This window comes from Uloborus diversus, chromosome 2 (assembly GCF_026930045.1).
Source record: "Uloborus diversus isolate 005 chromosome 2, Udiv.v.3.1, whole genome shotgun sequence".
Classification (NCBI taxonomy): domain Eukaryota; kingdom Metazoa; phylum Arthropoda; class Arachnida; order Araneae; family Uloboridae; genus Uloborus; species Uloborus diversus.
The window spans coordinates 13,440,788-13,462,595 of NC_072732.1; the positions used below are offsets into that span (position 1 = coordinate 13,440,788).

At 32.9% G+C, this 21,808-nt stretch overlaps 1 protein-coding gene across 1 annotated transcript in view; it reads left to right on the forward strand.

Moving 5' to 3' along the window:
• The window catches only part of LOC129217817 (cell adhesion molecule Dscam2-like), a 234,892-nt gene that overhangs the window by 174,433 nt on the left and 38,651 nt on the right, over window positions 1-21,808 (forward strand). Inside the window, exons 15-17 of the mRNA XM_054852155.1 lie at window positions 15,012-15,160; window positions 16,378-16,512; window positions 19,287-19,454. Coding sequence (XP_054708130.1) covers window positions 15,012-15,160; window positions 16,378-16,512; window positions 19,287-19,454 — 452 coding nt within the window. The remainder of the gene's footprint in view (window positions 1-15,011; window positions 15,161-16,377; window positions 16,513-19,286; window positions 19,455-21,808) is intronic.

Below are 21,808 nucleotides of genomic sequence, written 5' to 3' on the forward strand. Positions count from 1 at the left end.
TTGTGAGTGTTTCCGACATCGACTCAGGAATTTTTCCTCGAGTTCGGAAATTAAACTCATTATATTCAACCGGAGGAGTATTTCCAACATCGACTCGAGCATTTGTTCTCGAGCTTGGAAATTAAACTTTTCATATTCAAATAGAACTTTTCGATATTAACTCAAGCATTTTTTCTTGAGTTTGGAAAATGAACTTACCATACAAAAACTTATGAGTGTTTCCGACACCAACTCGAGAATGTTTCCTCAAGTTCGGAACTGAAAACTCATCATATTCAACTGTAGGAGTCTTTCCAACATTGACTCAAGCATTTGTTGATGAGTTTGGAAAATACATTAACCGTTTAAAAACTTTTAATGAGTAGTTTCCAACACCAACTTTGGATTTTTTTTTCTCGAGTTCAGAAGTTAATTTCGTAATATTCAAATGTGAGTTTTTCTGAATCTAACTCATGCATTTCTTTTCGAGTTTTAGAAATTAAACTAAGTTCAACGGATTTTTTACTAATTGCAGTTGTTGGCATGGTAATACTAATTACAAATTAGAAATTCGGTGTTCTTCAAGCGTTTTAAGAGTAGGGATTTTGATCTAGCTATTCTCCATATTACTTAATATTCAATATTAAGGTGCAAACTCATGCTACAATAATAAACTTGAAATATAAGAGCTTTAAAACACTTTACCATATTCAGGAGTTGTTCTGTCTTTATCTTCCGCGTTCTTCATCTCGCTCTTTATTCCTTTAAATAGATACAACATTTGCATATCATATTAATAAGCTTGAAATATAAGAAATGTAAATATTTTACCGCCGCTAGAAATTACTCCGTCTTGATTTTTATTGATCTTCAACCATCTTTTCCAGGGACAGCTTTGTCTTGATCTTCCGCACTCTTCCTCTGTCTTCGGTTGATTTGGCAGCCTGGAGAACACTAAACAAGTGAGGTGATTTTAAAACTACAACTCACAAGTTCAGTGTTCTTCAGGCCTCTTGAGAAGAGGTCTGCTCTTTATTTCTTTAAATACATAAACTTGAAATATAATGTACATAGAATATTATTAATAAACAAAACAGAATATCATGTATTACAAAACAATCAAATTTAAGCATTTTCAACATGTAAATATAACATATAACGCATAATGTATTATGAAAACATTATATTATTAATAATCAAAAATGCATTGATCTCAAGTAGACATAACAACATTTTCAACAATACAGATTCTTTTTCAATAAATGAATTTAATTTATTTATAAACACTATTAATATACTCTTATAATCACAAACCTTATCTCTTACTTAATATAAAAATACGATTTGTCAATTAACCAACAAAAAAGGTTTCTAAAATATATTTTGTAAAATATTACAAATCTTAAAAATTATTATTTTTCAATCAAATAGTGTCCATATGCTAATGATGTAATACCATCATCATTCAAGTATTTTTTATCATAATATGCAGATAAAGTAGTTTTGTTTTGGGTAACTGTTGTCAGTTCATGCTTTTTTGAAATAATGAGTGCTTGTTTGTGCTTCAAACTCGATTCAGATTCTAAAACTTCTTTATACGTATTCATCGTAAAATTCTGAAGAGTTGATTTTTTTACACCTTTGCCAGTTTTTTTACATGTTTCACCAAAGGAGAAAGCATACATCTTAGGTTTCAGTCCTATAAACTCCTTAATAGGTTTTATTGTTTCACTTTTCAGATATCCCAATTTACCTTTATTTTTTAAATTATGTAAAATATGACCAGGTGGGAAATTACTACAGTCCATTATATCAGAAAATGAGTCTCTTAAGTCAAGGAATGCAGATTCTGAGAAAATCTGTAGGTAAAGAGAATCCGTGTCACAATAAAGTAAGTGACAATCGCTGCCATACTTTTCTTTAAAATGTGAATAAAAAAGCCGGTATAATCTTAATTTTGATAATTCCAAAACAGAAAAGGCCGCATAAACTGGTTTATCAAGAATGATGTTAGCTTTTTTCATTTTGAAAGTAGTAAAATTATCGTTAATCGGTTCAAAGTAGTCCAATAAAGGACTCGCCATATAAGTTGTGCAGTCTTTTTCCGTCAGAGCACCTTTTACTGAGATTTTCTTACGTTGGTTTAGCATTAGGCGACCAAAAAAACTATTATTCATTTTTTTAAAAAATGATTTTGTAAATTCATCTGTAGCTGCGGTCCGTTTTTTGTTATTAAAATCTATGTAACTCTTTAACCATCTTTGTTGCTTAAAAGCCAATATTTTATGAATTTTAGTAACCACTACACCTTGTTCAACATAATATTTCAGATTTAAATAATGAGTAATATAATTTTTTTTTGGATAAAGGTTTGGAGTTAGTTTTCTACTAGGTAATGTACGTCGTAAATTAAATTTATCGCATAATTTTTTAGAATAAGGAGAAAGCATTTCATATTCAATTTTTAAGTGTTCTACAGCCAATGGGAGATCACTTGTTCGATTATGAATTGATTTCGGAATTAGTAAATCAGCTTCAAGTATAAAGCCAACATTTGAGTTTACATCATAGTCAAAAATATTAAAGTTTAGAACTTCATCATTTGTAAGCCATGAAAAATGACCTATTGGCAAAGGGAGGCTCATCGCATAACCATATAGGTTATTAGCGTCAAGTGCGAGGATATAATTCTGACGTTCATATGGGTTATACGTTTCGGGTATGTATGGATTGTTTGCAGTTGCATATCTCGTTCCTAGAAAACTAATCCCTCCTCTCATTTGAGACTCGAACCATATGTATTCGTTTACATCACTCAATAATTGTAACTCTACTTTTGTCAATTTAAGACCGGCATTCCATGTTAATTCTGACATGGTCAGAAAAAACACGGGGTCTAACTGATAGTACTTCATCGCGGTGCGACGTAGGGAATTGAAACATTCTGAAAGCATAATTGTGTCAACATTTTGGTATAACTCTAAGTAGTCTGCAAGATTCTTACATTCAAATGTTTTAAAAACTAATTTAGCGTGTTTATATTCACTTTCACTAATAGGAGAGTTTGTGAGAACGTTAAAAAAAGCTTCTTTCGGTGGTAAATTAGTTTCTTTTAATTTTGCAAATTCATCAACGTAAGAGTAAGGAAAAACTCCTTTCCTTTTTAGTAAATGACGATTTTTCTCATTCTTATAAAAACTGTTGAAAATTTTGAATTTGTGATTCGATGATTTCAGATTGTTAACTAAAGTATCCAATGATGCATCTAAAAATTGAAACGAATCTAAAAATTTCAACGCATCTAATGAAAACATAGTAAATTTTTCCATATTTACCGGTATAATATTAATTGCTCTTATAACATCAGGTGTTAAATTTTTCAAAATTAAATGAGAATCATAGTTTCTAGAATTGTGAATTATTACAGGTATAAAATATGTAGCTCTGTAATTAAGATTACAGGATTGATGTGCTAAACCTCTAATGTATCCCATACCCCAATGACAATGATCCCGAACTCTTATTTCATTACTTAGAAACTTTTTTTTACAAATGTGACATTTATCAGGATCATAACTGCTGTTAATATTTTCTATCATTCCTGCTGTTTGATGCATTTTCTTCAAAAGTTTTTTAGAAATTTCATTTAAAGTGTTCAGAAACTCTTTTATAACATTCTCCCCGGAAAAATATTCATGAAAAATAATATTATCGTCTACATCGGTTACTATTATAGAATAACTAATTGCTTCATGTCTTTCTGTCACTGATGTGTAGCTCTGTGAGGGACATGGTAAAACTGTGGATACTTTTCGAGTTAAGGACTCAAAGTCTGCGTATATACAAAAAGGGTGATAAAGCATTTTGGAAAGGTTTGTAAATTTTAAGATTGTGTTGGGCTTAGGAAGAGTAACTTTTTGCGCTTTGATGTCTTGACACAAAATATGATGCGAGTTCAGTGTACTTTGTCGAGAAAAGCCGCATAAACACTTTTTACAGAAGAAATGTATTCCATTTTTTTTATTCATAAGCCTATTAAAATTTTTAATAAGAAAAAAATGTTTCTGATAGAAAAGTAAATCAATTTCCCGATAAGCCTTTGGCTGTGTACTCGTATAAAGTGGAAATATTTCGTTTTCTTCCCAAGCAAAGATGTTAATTCTTAAATTATTTTTCTTTTCAAATAATCCTACTTTTGAAATTTCCATTGGAAACACAAATCCGCTAAGTTTTAATCTCCTAATATATTTTTTGTATTTGAATGACAGATTTGCATTTTGTTTTACCGGGTATAGTTTTGCGAGAATGCTGTACACAAAACATAAGTTATCATTGCATTTAATGTTTAACACAGACTTTTTGTTTTTTAACTTAGTCGGAAGACGAGAATTTTGGCAACCACCCCTTTCAACATGATAACTGCCTATGTGAAGATCTAATGCAGTTATATTTTTTATTACCCATCCACTTCCGTTCCGTAAAAAAATTTCTATACTTTCAAATATTTTTTTAAATGCTAAGTCTATTGCATTATAAATTTGATATCGAGATAAAATGCGCTCTGGATAACTGCGAAAATAAAATACATTGGTCAATTCTTCGTCATCAATTGTTTTACTAAATATAACAATCATGCAAATGATTAATCTGATCCTTAAAACGGTATTTGTATCAAGGATATTATGTATGTGAAGTCTTGCGTCTGTATACAGAATATATGGATCTACATATGATACAGATGCACGTAAAGCTCTTGCATAACCTCTAAATGCTGATATACGTTCCCTAAAAATCATCATTGTCGTTTTTAAATTGTACCCCCCTTGTTACATTGATATTATTCGTTACGAGCTACTAGATATTTAAAATATGCTACAAGTTATTCAAACACATGATAATCAAACATGTTTTAAAACGAAGTACTGAAATAATCTGGACGACAAACTACTGATATTATTTTCTACAAGCTCCAAAATATTTAAACTATTCTACAATTTACTTAAACACACAGTAATACTAACATACTTTAAAACTAAATGCTAAACAATACAGAAGACAATTTACTAAGGCTAAACTATAGTTATTCACAGTCTTTGATGTAATTCAACATTAGAACGCACGCTTTTTCCAACGTTTCTAGCTGCGCAATGGGTATATTAAATCGATTCTTGATCTCGGAGGATCCTTCAGCACATCTGCTGAGCCCTATATAGAATGAACCTCTATACTCCTTTACTTCCATCATTATTCCTTTTCCACAGTTGATAGTGTACGGTGGAATTTTTTTTCCATCTGCATCACTTGATAAATCAACGTCGTAACGGGGTTTTGTTGTTTTAACTTTTTTAACTGGTTTAATTATTGGATCTTCTTCGTCATTATCTGGAAAGTCATACATCCTTTTTCTGACTGGGATAAAGAAAATTTAAGTTTAACTTTAAATTATTCTTTTTTCTGCAACGCTTCAGGAAAACTAAAATTTAAAAAAGCTCTTACCGTTCGACATGGTGCAGAAGTTTTGCTCGTCACTGCTGGGATTTCACAGATTCTTACAGGGATGTTTCAGTTTTCCTCCACGAGGCTCTTTCTGTATTCTGATTACGTTTGCCACACTGCTATACGTTTTTATAGATTTGTGAACAATAAGCTTACTGCTTACATTCCCCTTTGTCAATTGTTTTCCTTATTTAGAACCGAAAACTGTCTCTTTGTTTGACACAAATAATTATGTTTCCTCTTAAGGTTGTAAAATGCTGACTGATTTAAAATCCTATTGCTGCGCTTTTTCGTCATGCTTTAAACAAACGGTTACTGTATCTAACATTGTATCTGACATTGTATTGACAATGAAAAGGTTATTGTATAATTCATTTGCTATTCTTTGAGGCAAATACGCAGAACTTTCTTGTATAATAACTTAGTGTTTCTATTGTAAAAGAAAGACAAACACGTTACTGTCTTTTTTTATTTTATTTCAGAAACAAAGGAGATTTCAATACTTAGTTCTCAATAAATACACTTAGAGACATCTGAACATATTTTACAGAGATTGTTTCGCTTTGAAAAGTACAAGCATGCGATTTTAACAGTTACATAATACAATCGCATAAAAAATAAAGAATACAAAATTTTAAATTTTCATTTTCAGTAGGTTACATAAAATTAAGAAAAACGGATGATTGATACATGTTTTACAATTACGAGCACCTAAACATGTTTTACAGAAAATGTAATACTTTTATCAGTACAAAGATAATATATCAACATGAACATACTACAATAATATACAAGTAAAGGATGTAAAGGTTTTAAATTTTCATTATCATTAGGCTATATGAAATATATAACATTGCATTTTTGACACATATTTCTCAATGCACTTAGAAACATTTTAAAGAAAGTATTGTACTTTTAAAAATCACAAACGCAAGATAATATCATCTACACAATACACTCATAAGAACGTAGGAAATTCAAAAGCTTAAACTTTTATTTTCACTACGCTTTTTGAAATTGAGAATTACATTTTTTTTCACAGAACATGAAGAGTTTTTACAATTTCGTCTGGAGTCAATAACTTAAAATAAGCGTACAGTAAAGAAAAGTTTGGGCTGTCAGGCACGTCATTTTCTGTTTCTCTGGCTGTTAATATACAGTTTAACAAATGGGAAGATAAAGTTTTGTTCGGTGCACATACTTTAAATTTTTCTTGTGGATTTTTTCGATGCAGCTGACAATATCCAAATAAATCGTCAGCGGACTCTTTATGAATAAAGTCAATAATTTCACAGTTGCTCAAAATTTTAAAATATACCACTTTTTTAGAGTTATCAAGACGTTGTTGTTGTAAAGCATTCTGAAGACAGTCGAGGAAATCACTGAACAAAGCAGGATGAATGTATAAATAATCTCCTTCTGCACAGTAATTGCGAAGAATGTATCCGAATTTTTCCATGGTTGATCTTCTTCTAAACATGCATCATATGTTGCTCCTTTATATACTTTTGTCCACAGATTGGCAATATTGAATATGCAGAGGGCGAGGAATCGTTATCAGCTTGAAATATCGTTGAATGAAATTTTGAACTATTCGTTCATTTTGACAAGTATTTGATGGTTTTAAACGATTAATGAATAATCCACGACAAACATGCCACAGAAAGTAAAGGCAAAATAAGCCACATGAAGAAGTGTATACATGTTGAAACATATCATCGTTCCATTCAAAACTTGTTGAATTATTGTGAATAAATTTTCGAACGTTGTCTATGGGAGGCGTACCATATGAACAGAAAAATATGCAATGACCCTTTCTATCAAAATAGATAGCTTGCCAGTGTTGCCCTTTACAGTGAGAAGGATCTGTATTGACAATAAATGAGCGATGATGTTTTATTTTTTTTGGAAGCGTATCGTTAGCAAACACTCCTCCAAAGTTTGATTTAACTTTTTTATCGCTAAGAGCTAACCTTGTCAGCGCAAACGTATCCATGATTACTTAAAAATCTGTAAAGACGTTTCTGCTTTTATCTATTTCAATGAGTGCTTGCATTTCCAAGTATGCAATTAAAGTAACTGTTTCCGGAAGATCCTCATCAAATTTTAGGTGAATTGATATGTCACCACTTCGAGTTATATTTGCAAACGGGACACTAGCTGAGTAATCTTGAGTAAGGTTAAAACAATAAAAGCATGAATTTTCCATGTATGAACTGAAAGAAATATTAGTTTTGTGTTGTGTCAAATCAGTGAATAAACTTAAGTAGTTTCTGGCGAATAAATTTTTCCCATAAGAAGGAGTATATGGTGAACTTGGAATTTGAATACCATTTTCAGTAATGAATATATGGCTCAGTTTATAATTTTTAAAATTAAAAGGGTTTTTCTTGAAATCTCCGGTATAAGCAGAATTTGATACTAAGCCTAATATTATGCGTGATGGAAGAGCACCGTTGACTGCATTTGGTATAGTGATACTTTTTAACCCAGAACTTAATGTAAATGTTTTTATTTCAATTCGAGTAAATGGTATTTGAACAAGTGATTGCTCTAGAGCTTTTTCGTGAGCTACAAGAATGGAACTTGATATTTCGCATTTTCTAACGAACAAACTTATATATTCAATTTGAATATAATAATCATTTGCAGCTGATAATAAGGCAAATTCGTTTTTGGCTTTCAACAACCGAATGCGGATTGATGTTCCATTTATTAATAATTTAGACTGAGTTCCTAAATCTGTATGAAGAATCCCACACATGTCAAACACTTTTCCACTTTTGACCCTATTCCATCTCTTTTTTAACCCCTCATTTTTTCCAGCTGCGACCAAACTTACATCATCAAATTCGCCTGCAGTGTCTTTTTCAAATAATCCTGCGCTTAATAAGTTTTTCTGAGAGGATTCTGGATGAAATAACATGCTTTGGATGTAAGCTTTGTAAGCATAATTGCTTTCCGAAGAAATCTGGCGATCATTAAGTGACACATGACATTCGGAAAACATTGTATTTAGGAGATAATTAATAGGGCCACACCTATCTGCATCTAGAAAAGCTGTACCGTCTGCTTTTAAAATTTTTGCTTGAACATACAGAAAAATATGAGAGGGATCGTAGTAGCTTTCACCTAATCCAGATAAAAGAAATTCTATATTATTATTATGATCTGAAATTGATGCGACCGGATGAATTTCCACAAATGATGATCGATCTATTGCCAATTGTATGGGAGTAGATGTAAACAAATCTAATTCACTTTTAGTGCAATAACATTTCTCCATTTTCACAGAGTTGCAAACACGTCTTTTGCACAAGATTTCTTCCGTTTTGTCTGCCGTTTTTGTGCGCGTTTCTTTCTTTTAATGGCCCCGCCACCTCTCAATTTGCGGAGAATATCTTCTTTAATTTCATTTCTAGCTTGGCGAAATTGATTGCGTGAGGCCTCCCGAAAAGATTTACCTCGTGACATATCCTCCAGCACGTTTCTACCTGTTGTTAGTAAATGTTTCCCCAAATATTTACTTGCCTTCATCATAATTGGCATTGCATATCTTTTCAAATTACTAAATAGTCCATAACCTCTCTGTATGGGATAATTTGATGCGAAATATGGTCCTCTTCCTTCTTGTTGATTACAATAGTAATCAATACATTCACGAGGATCTAGTCTTTGACCATGTGTCTCCATGGCTAATAAAGTTATCTATAATATGTCATTCCTTTGCAAGCTGATTTTATGCAATTTTCTTTCGAAAAGAAAGTACCATGTTTGTTTTTCCTGATAAAAATTTGATTGGAGTGCCACTACTTGTAACTAACTCAATCTCAATAACATCAAAATAGTGTTTTTTTACTGGAAAATATAAAGGTACTGTAAATTGTTTTACAATTTGTTCTTTATATTCATTAGCGATTGGTATTATTTTCAAAATAGGTGCTGATACATCCCCCACTAATGAGGAAGAAACAATATCACAATAAACATAAACTTCAGTAATTCCAGCTCGTAATTCCAAAATGTAATCCGATTTATATCGCCCTTCTGTAAAAGTGTTTGTAAGAAATCCAAGCATATTTGAAAGCTTTTGGTTAAAAATAACTTTAGTATTTTCAGGAACAATCAATTCAACTTTCGAATCGAATAACTTTTTTAAAAAAATGTGATGAAATTCTTTAAAAAAATCGTTAGGTTCTTGGTACATGCCACTTGGAAGATTTAAATAAAATGTACTTGGTTCTTTGCGAGTAACTAGAAAACTTTCATATTCAATAATTTGAAAACTTTCTCCTTCAGCTTTGTCAATTAATTCTGAGTACTCAAATTCATTTTTACCTCGAATTACATGAATTTCATTTTTAAGATTTAGTGCATCCATTAATTTGGGACATGAGATACGTTTCATTGTAAGTTCTACATTTGATTGCAGTTGAAGAATCACCTTATTTTCATGTTTTTTAAAAAAGGCTAAATTATCTCTAGTTTCATAAATAATTTTCTCTGAAATTTGATCAAAAACATCTCTTTCTTCCATATCGCGAAGCACGATATCGTGTCTTTTTTTTAATATTGGTCTTTTGACTGTAATTTTAAATTCTTGATTTTTAAACATTTCAACATTTGGAGGATTATATTTACGAGTTGATATTGTTGCTCCTTTGTCGTACGTTGGTGTAATATCATCAACATTTGGATTGAGATTTAAAAGCCGTAAAAAATTGTGTCCTTTTTCAGCCGAAATAAACAATTCACAATGTGGTCTTAAGGATATTTTTAGTTTTGTGTTGTTCTCTACTAGTGAAAATGAGATTATCTGAGCTTTAGTAACCGCTCTGATATTTGCGTTTACACCCTGAACAAAATCAGAAAAGTTTTTATTATATAACGGAATGACAAATTCAGGTAATAACGTAGTATCTTCAATATCTTTAATAGTTTCTATAATATAACTGTCGTTATAGTCGGGGTGAATAGTAAAATATTTTCCTGGCAAAGTAACTTCAGACAAACAGCATTCCCAGTCACCATTCAACGTTATTGGATGAGCTAATTTGGTTTTAAAATGATCAGGAGTGTTATGGGGAAAGTAGCTCATGCTCGCATTTGAAGGTAACAAAATATGAAAATCGTTCACTGATTGATCCATTATAATTCTTTTGCGATCTGATCAGCTTGTACCCATGAATTTTGAGACTCAGGAAATCCAACCCATTTGACAAACAGCTGGTAGTTTTTTCCTCTACCTCTTGTTCGAATTATTTTTTCAATTGCCCAAAAATCATTCAATGATTTATCTATTTTCTGCAACTCTTCGTTATAAAATCTTCCTTCAATTTCTTTAGCATCAAAATCTTCTAGAACGTAAGTAGGTGGAATTGTAGGATATCTTTTACGAATGCGAAAAACTTCTTCTGTCCATCCTGGCAAATACCCTTTGCGAAAAACTTTGCGAGCCTTTGATACTCTGACTACATCCCCTACTGCAAAACGAAATTGTGGTAGTGAACTATAATTGTATAAGCGTTTATATAGTTTTGGTTCATCATTTGCTGTTACTTTCGAAGGTGCCAATCCATGAGCGCTATGAATCGAATTATTATATGAATCAATTAATGCTGGTAAAACATCATAATATTTGTAAGAGTTGCGAAAAGTAAAAACTTTGTACAATCTTTCTAAGATTGTTCTATGAACGCGTTCTAAAATTGCACATTTTGCTTCACTTTTTGTTGAATAGTGGTGAATATTATGTCTTTTTAACACCTCTTTCATATTTTTGTTATAAAATTCAGATCCTTTATCCGTTTGAAGATTATTTGGTTTTGTTCTTTTAAATAATTTTTGAAAAACTTCTGCTACTGTTTTTGATTTTTTGTTCTTAATAGGAAAGACTCTCAAATACCTAGAGAATACATCGATTATTGTTAATATGTAACGATAACCTTTGTTAAATCGAGACAGCTTTTTCATATCAATTAAATCACTTTGCCATAATTCATTAATTCCATATGCAATTGTTTTGCGTCTCTGAAATTTATAACGAACTGGGCGATGAAGTGTGTAGACATCTTGTTTAGAAAGCCATTTTTGTACAATATTCTTATATACTCCACTTGCTTTAGACAGTCGTTTTACTCCTCCGAAAGACCCTGGTTCTTTTGGATCAAAGTACAATTTTTTTAGTCTATCCAAGTTTGCCATTTCAATGGAGCTTTGTCTTCTTGAGATGAGTGTGAGCTTGTCTCCTCAAATGCATCCCATTTTGGTACTGTATTATTTAGATTTATTTCTTGCGTTCCGGTGCTTTTAATGTCGGGGATGGATTTTTCTTCCGATGAATCAGACCTTGCTTTCCTGAAGGCAGGATCTGTATCTGTTAAAGTTAGTTGTTCGCGCAGATTTTTATTTCCTATCCATTCAATTGGAATGTTACTTTTTAGTATAGCATCGAAAAAAGCATTAAATCCTCTAGGAGGACTTGCACCTTTTACATTTTTCATCATATAACTAAATAAATCTATTATATTGCTACGGTATTCTGGTTTGCCACTAATTTCCAATTCACTTTGTTCATTAAAAGTGTAACCGTTAGTACGTAAGATTTCTAGTATTGGTACAATGAATTTTTTTTGACTTTTTGGTACAACATATGCTATATATTTTGACAAAGCTATGCTCCTAGATAAATTGTTAGTTTTTTTTTCTGCAACTTCACTGAGTAAAATGTCTGATGTCTTATCTGGTGATAGTTCTGTTAACAGTTCTTGTGGAATCTCAAACGGTTTGCGAGGAGGAGGGGTTTGCATTGCTCTCTGATATTTGGGTATTAAATCTGATAACAGTTTTGCCTTAATGTCATCGGATGTTAGTTTTTCGTGTAACACACTAGCAATGTTATCCTCTAATCGGATCTCAGGCTTGCTTAATTGATAATATTCTGAGACCAATTCAGGAGGAACCAATGCCATTTTTTTTGACATAATTCTATATGCGTTTGCCAATTGCTTTTCCTGCAATTCCTCCTAAGAGACTCAAAACAGCAGGTAAAACTAGGGGAAGGAAACCTCCTACTTGACGATTCGTAATGAACAGTTTACGCTTGCGAGAAAGCGGTACTCTTCTATCAGCTAATAAACGTATAACTCTTTTGTAACTGCACAATTTCTTAATTTTATTCGATGGTATATTTCCTGCAAGTAAATTTTGACAAATTTCACACAGGGTTTTTATTTGCTCATCTGATGCAGTTTTTAGTATTGCTTTTCGCTGAGTAGGAGTTGCATTGGCAAGAACATGCAACAAATGAACATGACGATTTACTCGATTCATTTTTCGGCAGGAACAAACACCCAACTAATCATTTCGCGATCAGGAAATATAGACTCGCGGAGGCGATGTTCTTCTGGCGTTCTTGGGTGAACATCGACTAACAAATAACTAAAAGGTGCCTTCGTTGCTTTTTTATAAGCATCCATAAAGTACTTCGACTGCCCTGGAAATGCTTGTCTAGCAAAACACGATACTTGTGACAAATCTCTGTTGTTCCGAAACAAAACAATGTAATGCGTATTCAAACTTATATCTCTCATTGCTTTTACTCTGGGAAAAAGGTTTTGCGTTATGAGTATTATGCTGTATTTTTTGTGATGAGATCCAACAGTAAACATTTGAGATACTTCTGGAGTTAAACTATTCATCATATCATCCAGAACAATTAAATCAATTTCTTCTTCTTCTGACGGTAAGCCGCATACAAATTTAAAGGTTTTTTCTTCTAAAAACCATGGTTGCCAAACAGTGTAACACCAAATAATTTGTTTCATAGGGTGCTCATAAACTTGTTCAGAAATAATTTTTCGAGCAAGATTTGATTTGCCCGACTGTGAAGGACCCGTGATCATACAGGTGGAAGGATGTCTCAATTTTAGCATTGTAACAAATCTAGCAAAACTCACAAACTTTTCGAAATTCTTCTCTTTTTAATTGGACACCGATTATTTCCGGTTTTGAAGTCTTAGTTTCATTTGTCCAAAAATATCTTATATCAATCACTTCTTCCTTATTCTTTCTGCAAACATGAAGAAATATCTTTCGACCAATATGTTTCGATATTGTGCAAGATGTGTTAGTTATATTTATGGTTTTTTCTTTGTTTTTGGTACCCACTTGAACGTAGCTCGGGAGAAAAAAAGTTGTAACTGCAATAACAACTAATACAAAAATTATAAAGTAATTTTTCCTCAGCATCCTAATTTTGACCAACTACGCTGGAAACTTTTCCATAAATAATCTAATTCTCATGTGCAATTAAATTTGTAGTTAATAAGATCAAATTATTCAGAGTTCAAAACTACAAATAAAATAAAACATGCAAACCAATCAAAAGATTGTTGATTTTGTGCACGACAAGAGGATGGGAGGTATACAGTTATTAGCATGGTAATACTACTATTATGACGTCAAACCGAATCAAAATGTTTCCGTGTGGGTGCCAGAATAAAGACCTATGAAGTTCTTTTTTTTTTAAGTTTTGAAAAGAAAAAACTTTAAAACTCGAGAGCAATACTTGATTGCAAAAACTTCAATTTAACAGAAGCAAAATCATTTTCTTTATTTCGAGTTTTTATTAGTATTACTTTTTAACATAAACATTCATATGTACATCATCGCCATCTTTTCTATTTCAGTCATTTTTAATAAATACATTTTATCCAAAACATTATTCCAAAACATTTGTAAATGTGGAGCAACAAAACCATATCACATCATAGCATAGTTAGCGAGTGCCCAACTACCAAACTCATTGAAATTTCCATTTAAAGCCCCATCGCAAGAAAAGTTCGATTTTCAAGATTTCAAAGTTCTATTTTTTTATAGTAAATTTGAAGTTTCATTTGAATAAGTGGTAATATTGCAAAATGCGAAAAAACTCATTTATATAGAGACTAGTTTTTGTGCTCTCAAACTTTTGCTAGACGTGTATTTATCTCCATCAACCTCGAGGAAGGTTTTTTTTTTTTTATGTTTTCCAAAATGTCCCAGATTTTCAACCCTTAAATGCATCGTTTTGGCAATTGATTCTACACCTAGTTTAGCCTTCTAAAATATTGTAGGAACAAATTGAAACTTTGTATTCGCCAATAACCAAGAATATTCTAACTTAATATGCTATTAAATCAATTTTAAGGTTGAAAATGCACCAATCTGTTGGCAAAAAAAGAATGATTTTTTTTTTTCGGAATTTGCAAATCTAGTGCTCTTTTTCTAACTTTAGTGCCCTTGAAAATCAATAATCCTTTAAATTCTATGATAAATAATTTTGCCTAATATTTCTGAATGTGAAGTTTTGATTGCTATCTATTTCAACTTCATTATTACACTGTTCGCGTGGTTCTTTGGTTAAATTTGCGGTATAGTGCTCCAAAAAACTGGAAGAAATAAATCTGTAAATACTTGTGTAGCGGCGGCTCTTGTGCTTGTACCAATTAATGTATTGATGGATGTATTGAGCGGTTTTCTCTTTTGATTTGCAGACTGTCTGCCAAGGAAGAACCCGGTGCCCAGTCGGTGCTGTCCAAGCTGATCATCCAAGAGGCAACCCGAGCCGATTCCGCCCTCTACACCTGCATCGCGTCCAACGAATTCGGATCGGATGAAACCAATATACAGTTGGTAGTTCAAGGTCAGTCAAGAGCACTATTCAACGTGTTCTCCTATTTTCAGGCGCGGAAAAGATACTGTCAACATACGAAAATTTTTACTAACAAGAAGTAAGATTGAATTAAAAATTAAAAAAATACACCTACCCTGAGAGTCAACGTCATAATACAGGATGTTTCTAACTAAATATAAATGTGTTAAAGCTTTGTAGCAATTATTACCTAAAACTTTAAATTATCTCTATCTTTATCTTTACTACTAATAAAGCTGAAAGTCTCTCTGTCCGGAGGATGTCTGTAGGATGTCTGGATCTCTGTGACGCGCATAGCGCCTAGACCGTTCGGCCGATTTTCTTGAAATTTGGCACAAAATTAGTTTGTAGCATGGGAGTGTGCAGTGTGCACCTCGAAGCGATTTTTCAAAAATTCAATTTTGTTCTTTTCCTATACCAATTTTAAGAATATTTTACCGATAAAATTATCATAACATGGACGTGGAAATTACCAAATTATCACAACGTGGAACCGTAACATGGGCGAGCAAATTGTCATAGCAAATTGGCGAGGAATTCATCATCCATTATTTATAAACATACAGGCTAAACAAGTGACCTTTTTAATCTTCTACTACGGGCAAAGCCGTGCAGGTACTGCTAGTAATTAATGCATCACATGAAAGAGCAACTCAAAGGAGCTTATGAGAGCTCAATGTGAGCACCCTTCGCCCCAAGGCACATCAAGTCTATAGGCCAGTTCTTCCCAAACGTTGTTTAGTGTTTGTGGTGTAATTTTCTGCAACTATTGCCTATATCCTGTTTCTTAGTTCTAGTAGGTAAGCTGAGCTATTAGCATTGCAATACTATTTACATGTTAATTTTTAAAATGCAACAAAACTTGGTGTCATTTAGCAACATTTCTCTCAAAATTTGCGGCCAAAACTTCAGCCAAAAATTTGCCAATGCCAACTTGGCAATGTCTCCCAAATTTCTCCCCAATTACATTATGTTACATAGCAGCAAATTCAACATGCAGGTAATGTTTCAAGAAATGAGGTGATTTTTAACGAAAATCTATGGAACAACTGCCAGATTTAGCCAAACAACAAATTACTCATGTAAAAACATAAAAATAATTTTTAATTACTACACTCGTAAAAATATTTATTTGAATTATACAACTTGTAATCATGCTGTATTTTTTCGTACTTCGTAGAAAACTAATGTGTTCTGCTCTTCCCCAGAACCTCCTTCTCCGCCCAGTGACCTGTCCGTGAAAGAGAAGAGCAGCCGATCCGTGGTGCTGAGCTGGTCCCCGACATTCAGCGGAAACAGCCCTGTCACCAAATACACGATCCACTTCGGGAATGCAACAGCAAGTGAGTGAACCACTCTTTTATGAAAGAGTTTCTCAGAATGAGCGATGGAATGCGAGGTTAAAAAATACAGAAAATATTTTAAAGCCAAAAACTTGTTGTAAAATTGCAGGAATTAATAATATTGCTAGTTTAGTTTTGCTGCCTAGAACCTAGTTAAGGGGGTCCGGGACACATTTTGAAATTTTTTTTATTGCATACTTTAGAGTTTTGAAATTTTTTTGCACTGATTCACCATTTATTTAATAAGCAAAATCTTAACATAAAATGAAAAAAAAAATTTACATTTAATAAGTTTTTTTTAAAAAAAAATGGGGTTGCTTTAAATTGCTATAACTCAAAATATTCTTGATCAATTTTCAATTTTTTAAAAATAAATTACGCACAAATATCTAAGCTTTAATTTTTATTCAGCGATTTTAAAAATATTGATTCAATAAAAAATAAAAAAAAATATTTAAAGAAAAATTTCGAAAAATTCAAAGATACTTTTTTTAAAAAAATCATAATTTTTGCAGTAAACGTTTTTTTTTTTTTTTTTTCAAATTTGCTGAGCAAAAATTAAAATAAACTGTTTGAAAAAGATACGCTCCAAGTTACATTACTTTATCTGAATCGATTCCTGACTTATAAGAGTTTGAATGCAAGAAATCGGGAAAAATTGCATCATGGAGAAAAACGCGTTTAAAGTTTTAAAGTTAAGTGCACATTAGTTAGGTGCATGCAACAAAAATAATTATATCTTTCGTTCTATTTAAGATAGAAACAAGATTTAAACGTCCTTTCAAGCAGAAAAAGACGGAGTAATTTTTCACATGATAAAAAAATTGCGAAATTTGACGATTTTTGTGTCCCGGACCCCCTTAATCACTCTAGTTAATCACTTGGTTTCACTTACCAGTGTTTGTACGTGCTCCCCCACTTTCAGCGAAAGTAGTCTTTACCAAATACACGATTCACTTCAGGAATGCAATAAGTGAGTGCACCACTCACTAAACCTTTGTTTGTATGCACTGCTAAAGATGCGTGTTTTGACATCCTCGAAACTGCTGTTTGTTGTGTTTTTAACGCTTTTTATAGCTGTTGTTGAATTACAAACTTTAAAAAGAGTCTGAACACTAAAACTGAAAACACATAAAAAGCTGACTTTATGTTGTACCACTTGAATAATTGAAGTAGTGTTTGTATAGAAAATTATCGAAAACAATATACGTTACAACAAGGAAAAATATTATTCTTGAAGGAAACTTTGAGAAAGAAAATGATTCTTAGTTTTCTAAGACGAGTCCTCCTAGAAGCTCATTCGAGGATTTGGATGAGTTAAGTAATAAAATTGCATTAATTTGTAACGCATGTTCTTGGAGAGAACAAAAATACAACTTTTCTTTCACATTGCGCTACATTGTCATGATTTGTGATTCACTATCATACCAAAATGCAAAAAATATCCCGTTATTATGTTTTCATAAAATATCTTAAATATCTTCTCCGATGTGTCCATCTGTATTTGTCTACCACTGAAGAATGACTTCATGGAAGAATTCAAAAGCCTGCAGAAGTCTTCCAAAGGATTTTATCTCGGTGAGGTAAGAGCTTTTCGATATTGTGGGAAGGATATATAAGGAAATATTTTTCAGCGGGATGGAATCCAGATATGTCTTTCTCGCTCAAAAAAAAAAAAAACACAGATCAAAAACGAAACAGTCAAGTTTAAAAAACCCTCAATTAGGTCCTTTTTGAAATGTGCTATTCAGTTGTACTTTCATTCGTGTTGTTTCAACTTATTTATATCTTTGTATACAAAGGTTGTGTCCATTTTTACGTACTCAATGTTAAGAAAAACATTTAAGAGCCATCTGGAGAGATCATTTCTAACAGTAGAACCTCCTTTAAGGGACGACTCCGAATAAGAGACACCTCTAATTAAGGGACATGTTTTCTTGTCCCAGTCCCTTTGAATTGGGACATCCATGTATTTGCCTCTGAATAAGGGACACTCTATTTAAGGGACAAATGCAGAGAAAACTTACAAAAATTAATGTGTAAATATATACAAAGTATTGAATTTACAAAAATTTAAGTGTCTCAAATTCAACAAGTAAAATTTTGACATTGTAAAATTTTTGCTTAAATTTACATCCAAGTTTTTTTCCTCTCAGCAACACATTCAAGTAGGCTAACAGTCAACGGATAGTCAACGACCCTTGAATATTTTTGTGTAAATAAAACTTCAAATGTGAACACTGAATGGAATTTAAATTCTACTGAATTTTAAATTGCCTGAAACCAAGCAAGTCCATGTAAGGAAATACTTCAACATAGTTCATTGTATGCTACAAAACTTTACCATTGTCAAATTTTTGATCAAAGTTTAATTATTAAAAAGATGAATTTTGAGATTTGAATAATTTTGATTTGTATTCAGTGTACATTAATTATTTTTAGCATTTTATATTGAATATTAGTAGCATTTAGTTTTTACAAAATTATACTGAGTTAAGTGCTCAGCATGCATCAATACATCTACCTCCGAAGAAGGGACACCTCTATTTAAGGGACAATTTTTCTGGTCCCCTTAGTGTCCATTATAGAGAGGTTCTATTGTATTTTCTTCTGTATCAGCATCAACATATCAGCAATAAATGTTATGTGCCAGCGATGCAGCCATTCATAGGAAAATCAAAGTGCAGTTGGCTCACGAACTATTTTCATACAATTTCCACTGCAGTTCAAAAGTTAATTTCATTCCCGAATTTAACGAAAGTTTCCTTTTCCAGACAACGCAGAAACTGCGCTAAAAGAAAAGACAGTTCCGGGCACCGAGACGAACCTTATCGTCCGGGGTCTCCTTCCCGCCACTTCCTACAGATTCCGAGTGAAGGCCGAGAATATCATGGGGAGCAGCGATCCGGGAGAGTTCATCACAGTTCTCACCGAAGAGGAAGGTAATTTACCCCCCCCCCCCCCCATTCCTCTAAATAGCTTTATTTTCCCAGAATTTGGCGAGTCTATTTTGAACTCTTCTTTTCCTTACCAATATTACACTGTAAAAAAATTCCGAAACGTTACTGGTTATTTCCGTGGAACGTCTCGGGATTTCAGAGGTTTTCACCTATTTCCCCGTAAAAACAAGTATCTTCACAAAAACGTTTCCTGAATCGCTTCAAGTTGCAAGAGTGCAGATGTTTCACTGTTGTAGAAAATATTTTTGCCACCAGTTTAAAGTTTGAATGAGCGTGTTTATTAGGTGTATCGGCCTAAGGTTGCTTACGGCCTATCTAGATTGACTAAGCTCCCAATGAGAGCGAAAAAGTCAATGGTTAGCTACAGCTTAGCAAGGCAGGAATTGCAGGCAAGAGATATGCTTGGTTCCATCTCGCATAGCCTTGTCCGTGGTCGCTCTGATTTTTATGGAGCCTTCTTGGTAAATCAGGAAGGTTCTAATCAATAACACTAAACCTACTTAATCTTTCTAGAAGGTTCTGGAGACATGACTGGCTTTAACAGGGAAGATTTCGCACTTCTTCAGAATGTTTCAAGGTCAATTTCAGAGAGGTTACTGACTTTTAGCAGAAAACGTTCCTGGTTTTTCCAAGATATGTTACTGGGGGAAATTGAGCACATCAGCTGCCTATTATTTTCCAGGAACGTTTCTGAATCGTTTTTACAGTGTAAGAAAATCGTCAAAATAGCCGACTGTTTTTAGAAGCGCTAAGTGTGATTTTCATAAGACCGATCATTTTATACGGTAGTGAGAAATGGTCAATTAATAGAACAGAGGAAAACAGAGACTTCTCATTTTTGAAACAAAGATCCTTCGGTCAATTTTTGGAGCAGTAAAGGAACATGATGCTTGGAGAAGTTTATATAACTTTGAAGTATACCATAAATACAGACAACCCAACATCTTAAGAGTAATTAAAGCCAACAGAATCAGATGGTTGGGGCACGTATTTAGGCGTGTAGATCTGGACTCGGTTAAAAAGCTAACTTTTTCGAAGATTGAGGGTACAAGGAGAAGGGGAAGACCAGCAACAAGGTGGCTGGATAGTGGTGAGAAGGACCTAGAAATTTTGAGAGTGAACAGGTGGACAAACCTGGCAACGTGTCGTACCGCCTGGAGGAAGCAGACGGAGAAAGCCTTGGCCTGCACCAGGCTGTTGTGCTGATGAAGAAGAAGAAGTGTGATTTTCAAGCATAAATGTCATTAAGACAGGACTTCATTCATCTACTTCGGTTTTTATTGGGAGGTGGTGCGGTTAATTAAAAATAATGCTGGAACGCAGCGGATACCAATTTAAACTATCAGTGCCCCAAGATCCACATGAGAGTTTTGCACTTCGTCTGTTTAGCCAAATGTAATTGCAAACGATAGTCAATCGTTTGTATTATAACTGAAGTACCAAAACAATCACTGATTTAAGCATTTTCATATCTTGTGGCTCAAATATCTATGCTTTTATCTACTCTTTTTCTCCTTAAAAAATGAACAGGTAAAAAGAACAACCGAAACAGAAGTTTTGAGTGCAGTAACTTTATGTTTCAGAATAGTGGCACCCGCACGGCTTTGCCCGTAGTAGAAAATCAAAAAGTCATTTGGTTCGCCGGTATATTTACAAATGATGGATGATAAATTTCTCGCCAATTGGCTATGTTCATTCGCTCTTCCCATGTTACGGTTCCACGTCATGATAATTTCGTAATTTACTCGTCCATCTTATGATACTTTTGCTCCGGAAAATGTTCTTAAAATTGAAATAAAAAACAAAACAAAATCGAATTTTCGAAAAATCGCTTCAAAGTGCACGACCCCCCATGCTACAAACTAACTTTGTACCAAATTTCATGAAAATCGGTCGAACAGTCTAGGCGCTATGCACGTCACAGAGATCCAGATAGAAATCCGGGCTGAAATCCAGACAGACTTTCAGCATTATTATTAGTAGAGAAGAGATAATTCTGGTTTCAATCATAAATTTTAAATGAATAAATTCTGAAATCGTTGTTAAATGATCTTAGAACAGGTAAGGGACACAAATAGGAAACATTGAACTAATTTTTAGTTCCATACAAAATCCACCACAGATATATACCCTACCATTTAAATCCAAAGGAGCAAAAATTTAAACTTTCATTTTTCGCACGAAGATCTTGCATAAAATAGAGGGAGACATTATTTTCATAGAGAAATCGCTATTATACTTCCGTTTCTTTTAATTCAACAAATGATAAATGAACGAAAATATTTCACTTAATTCTGAATTTAAATAAAAGGTCGAAAGAGATACTATTGCAGTAC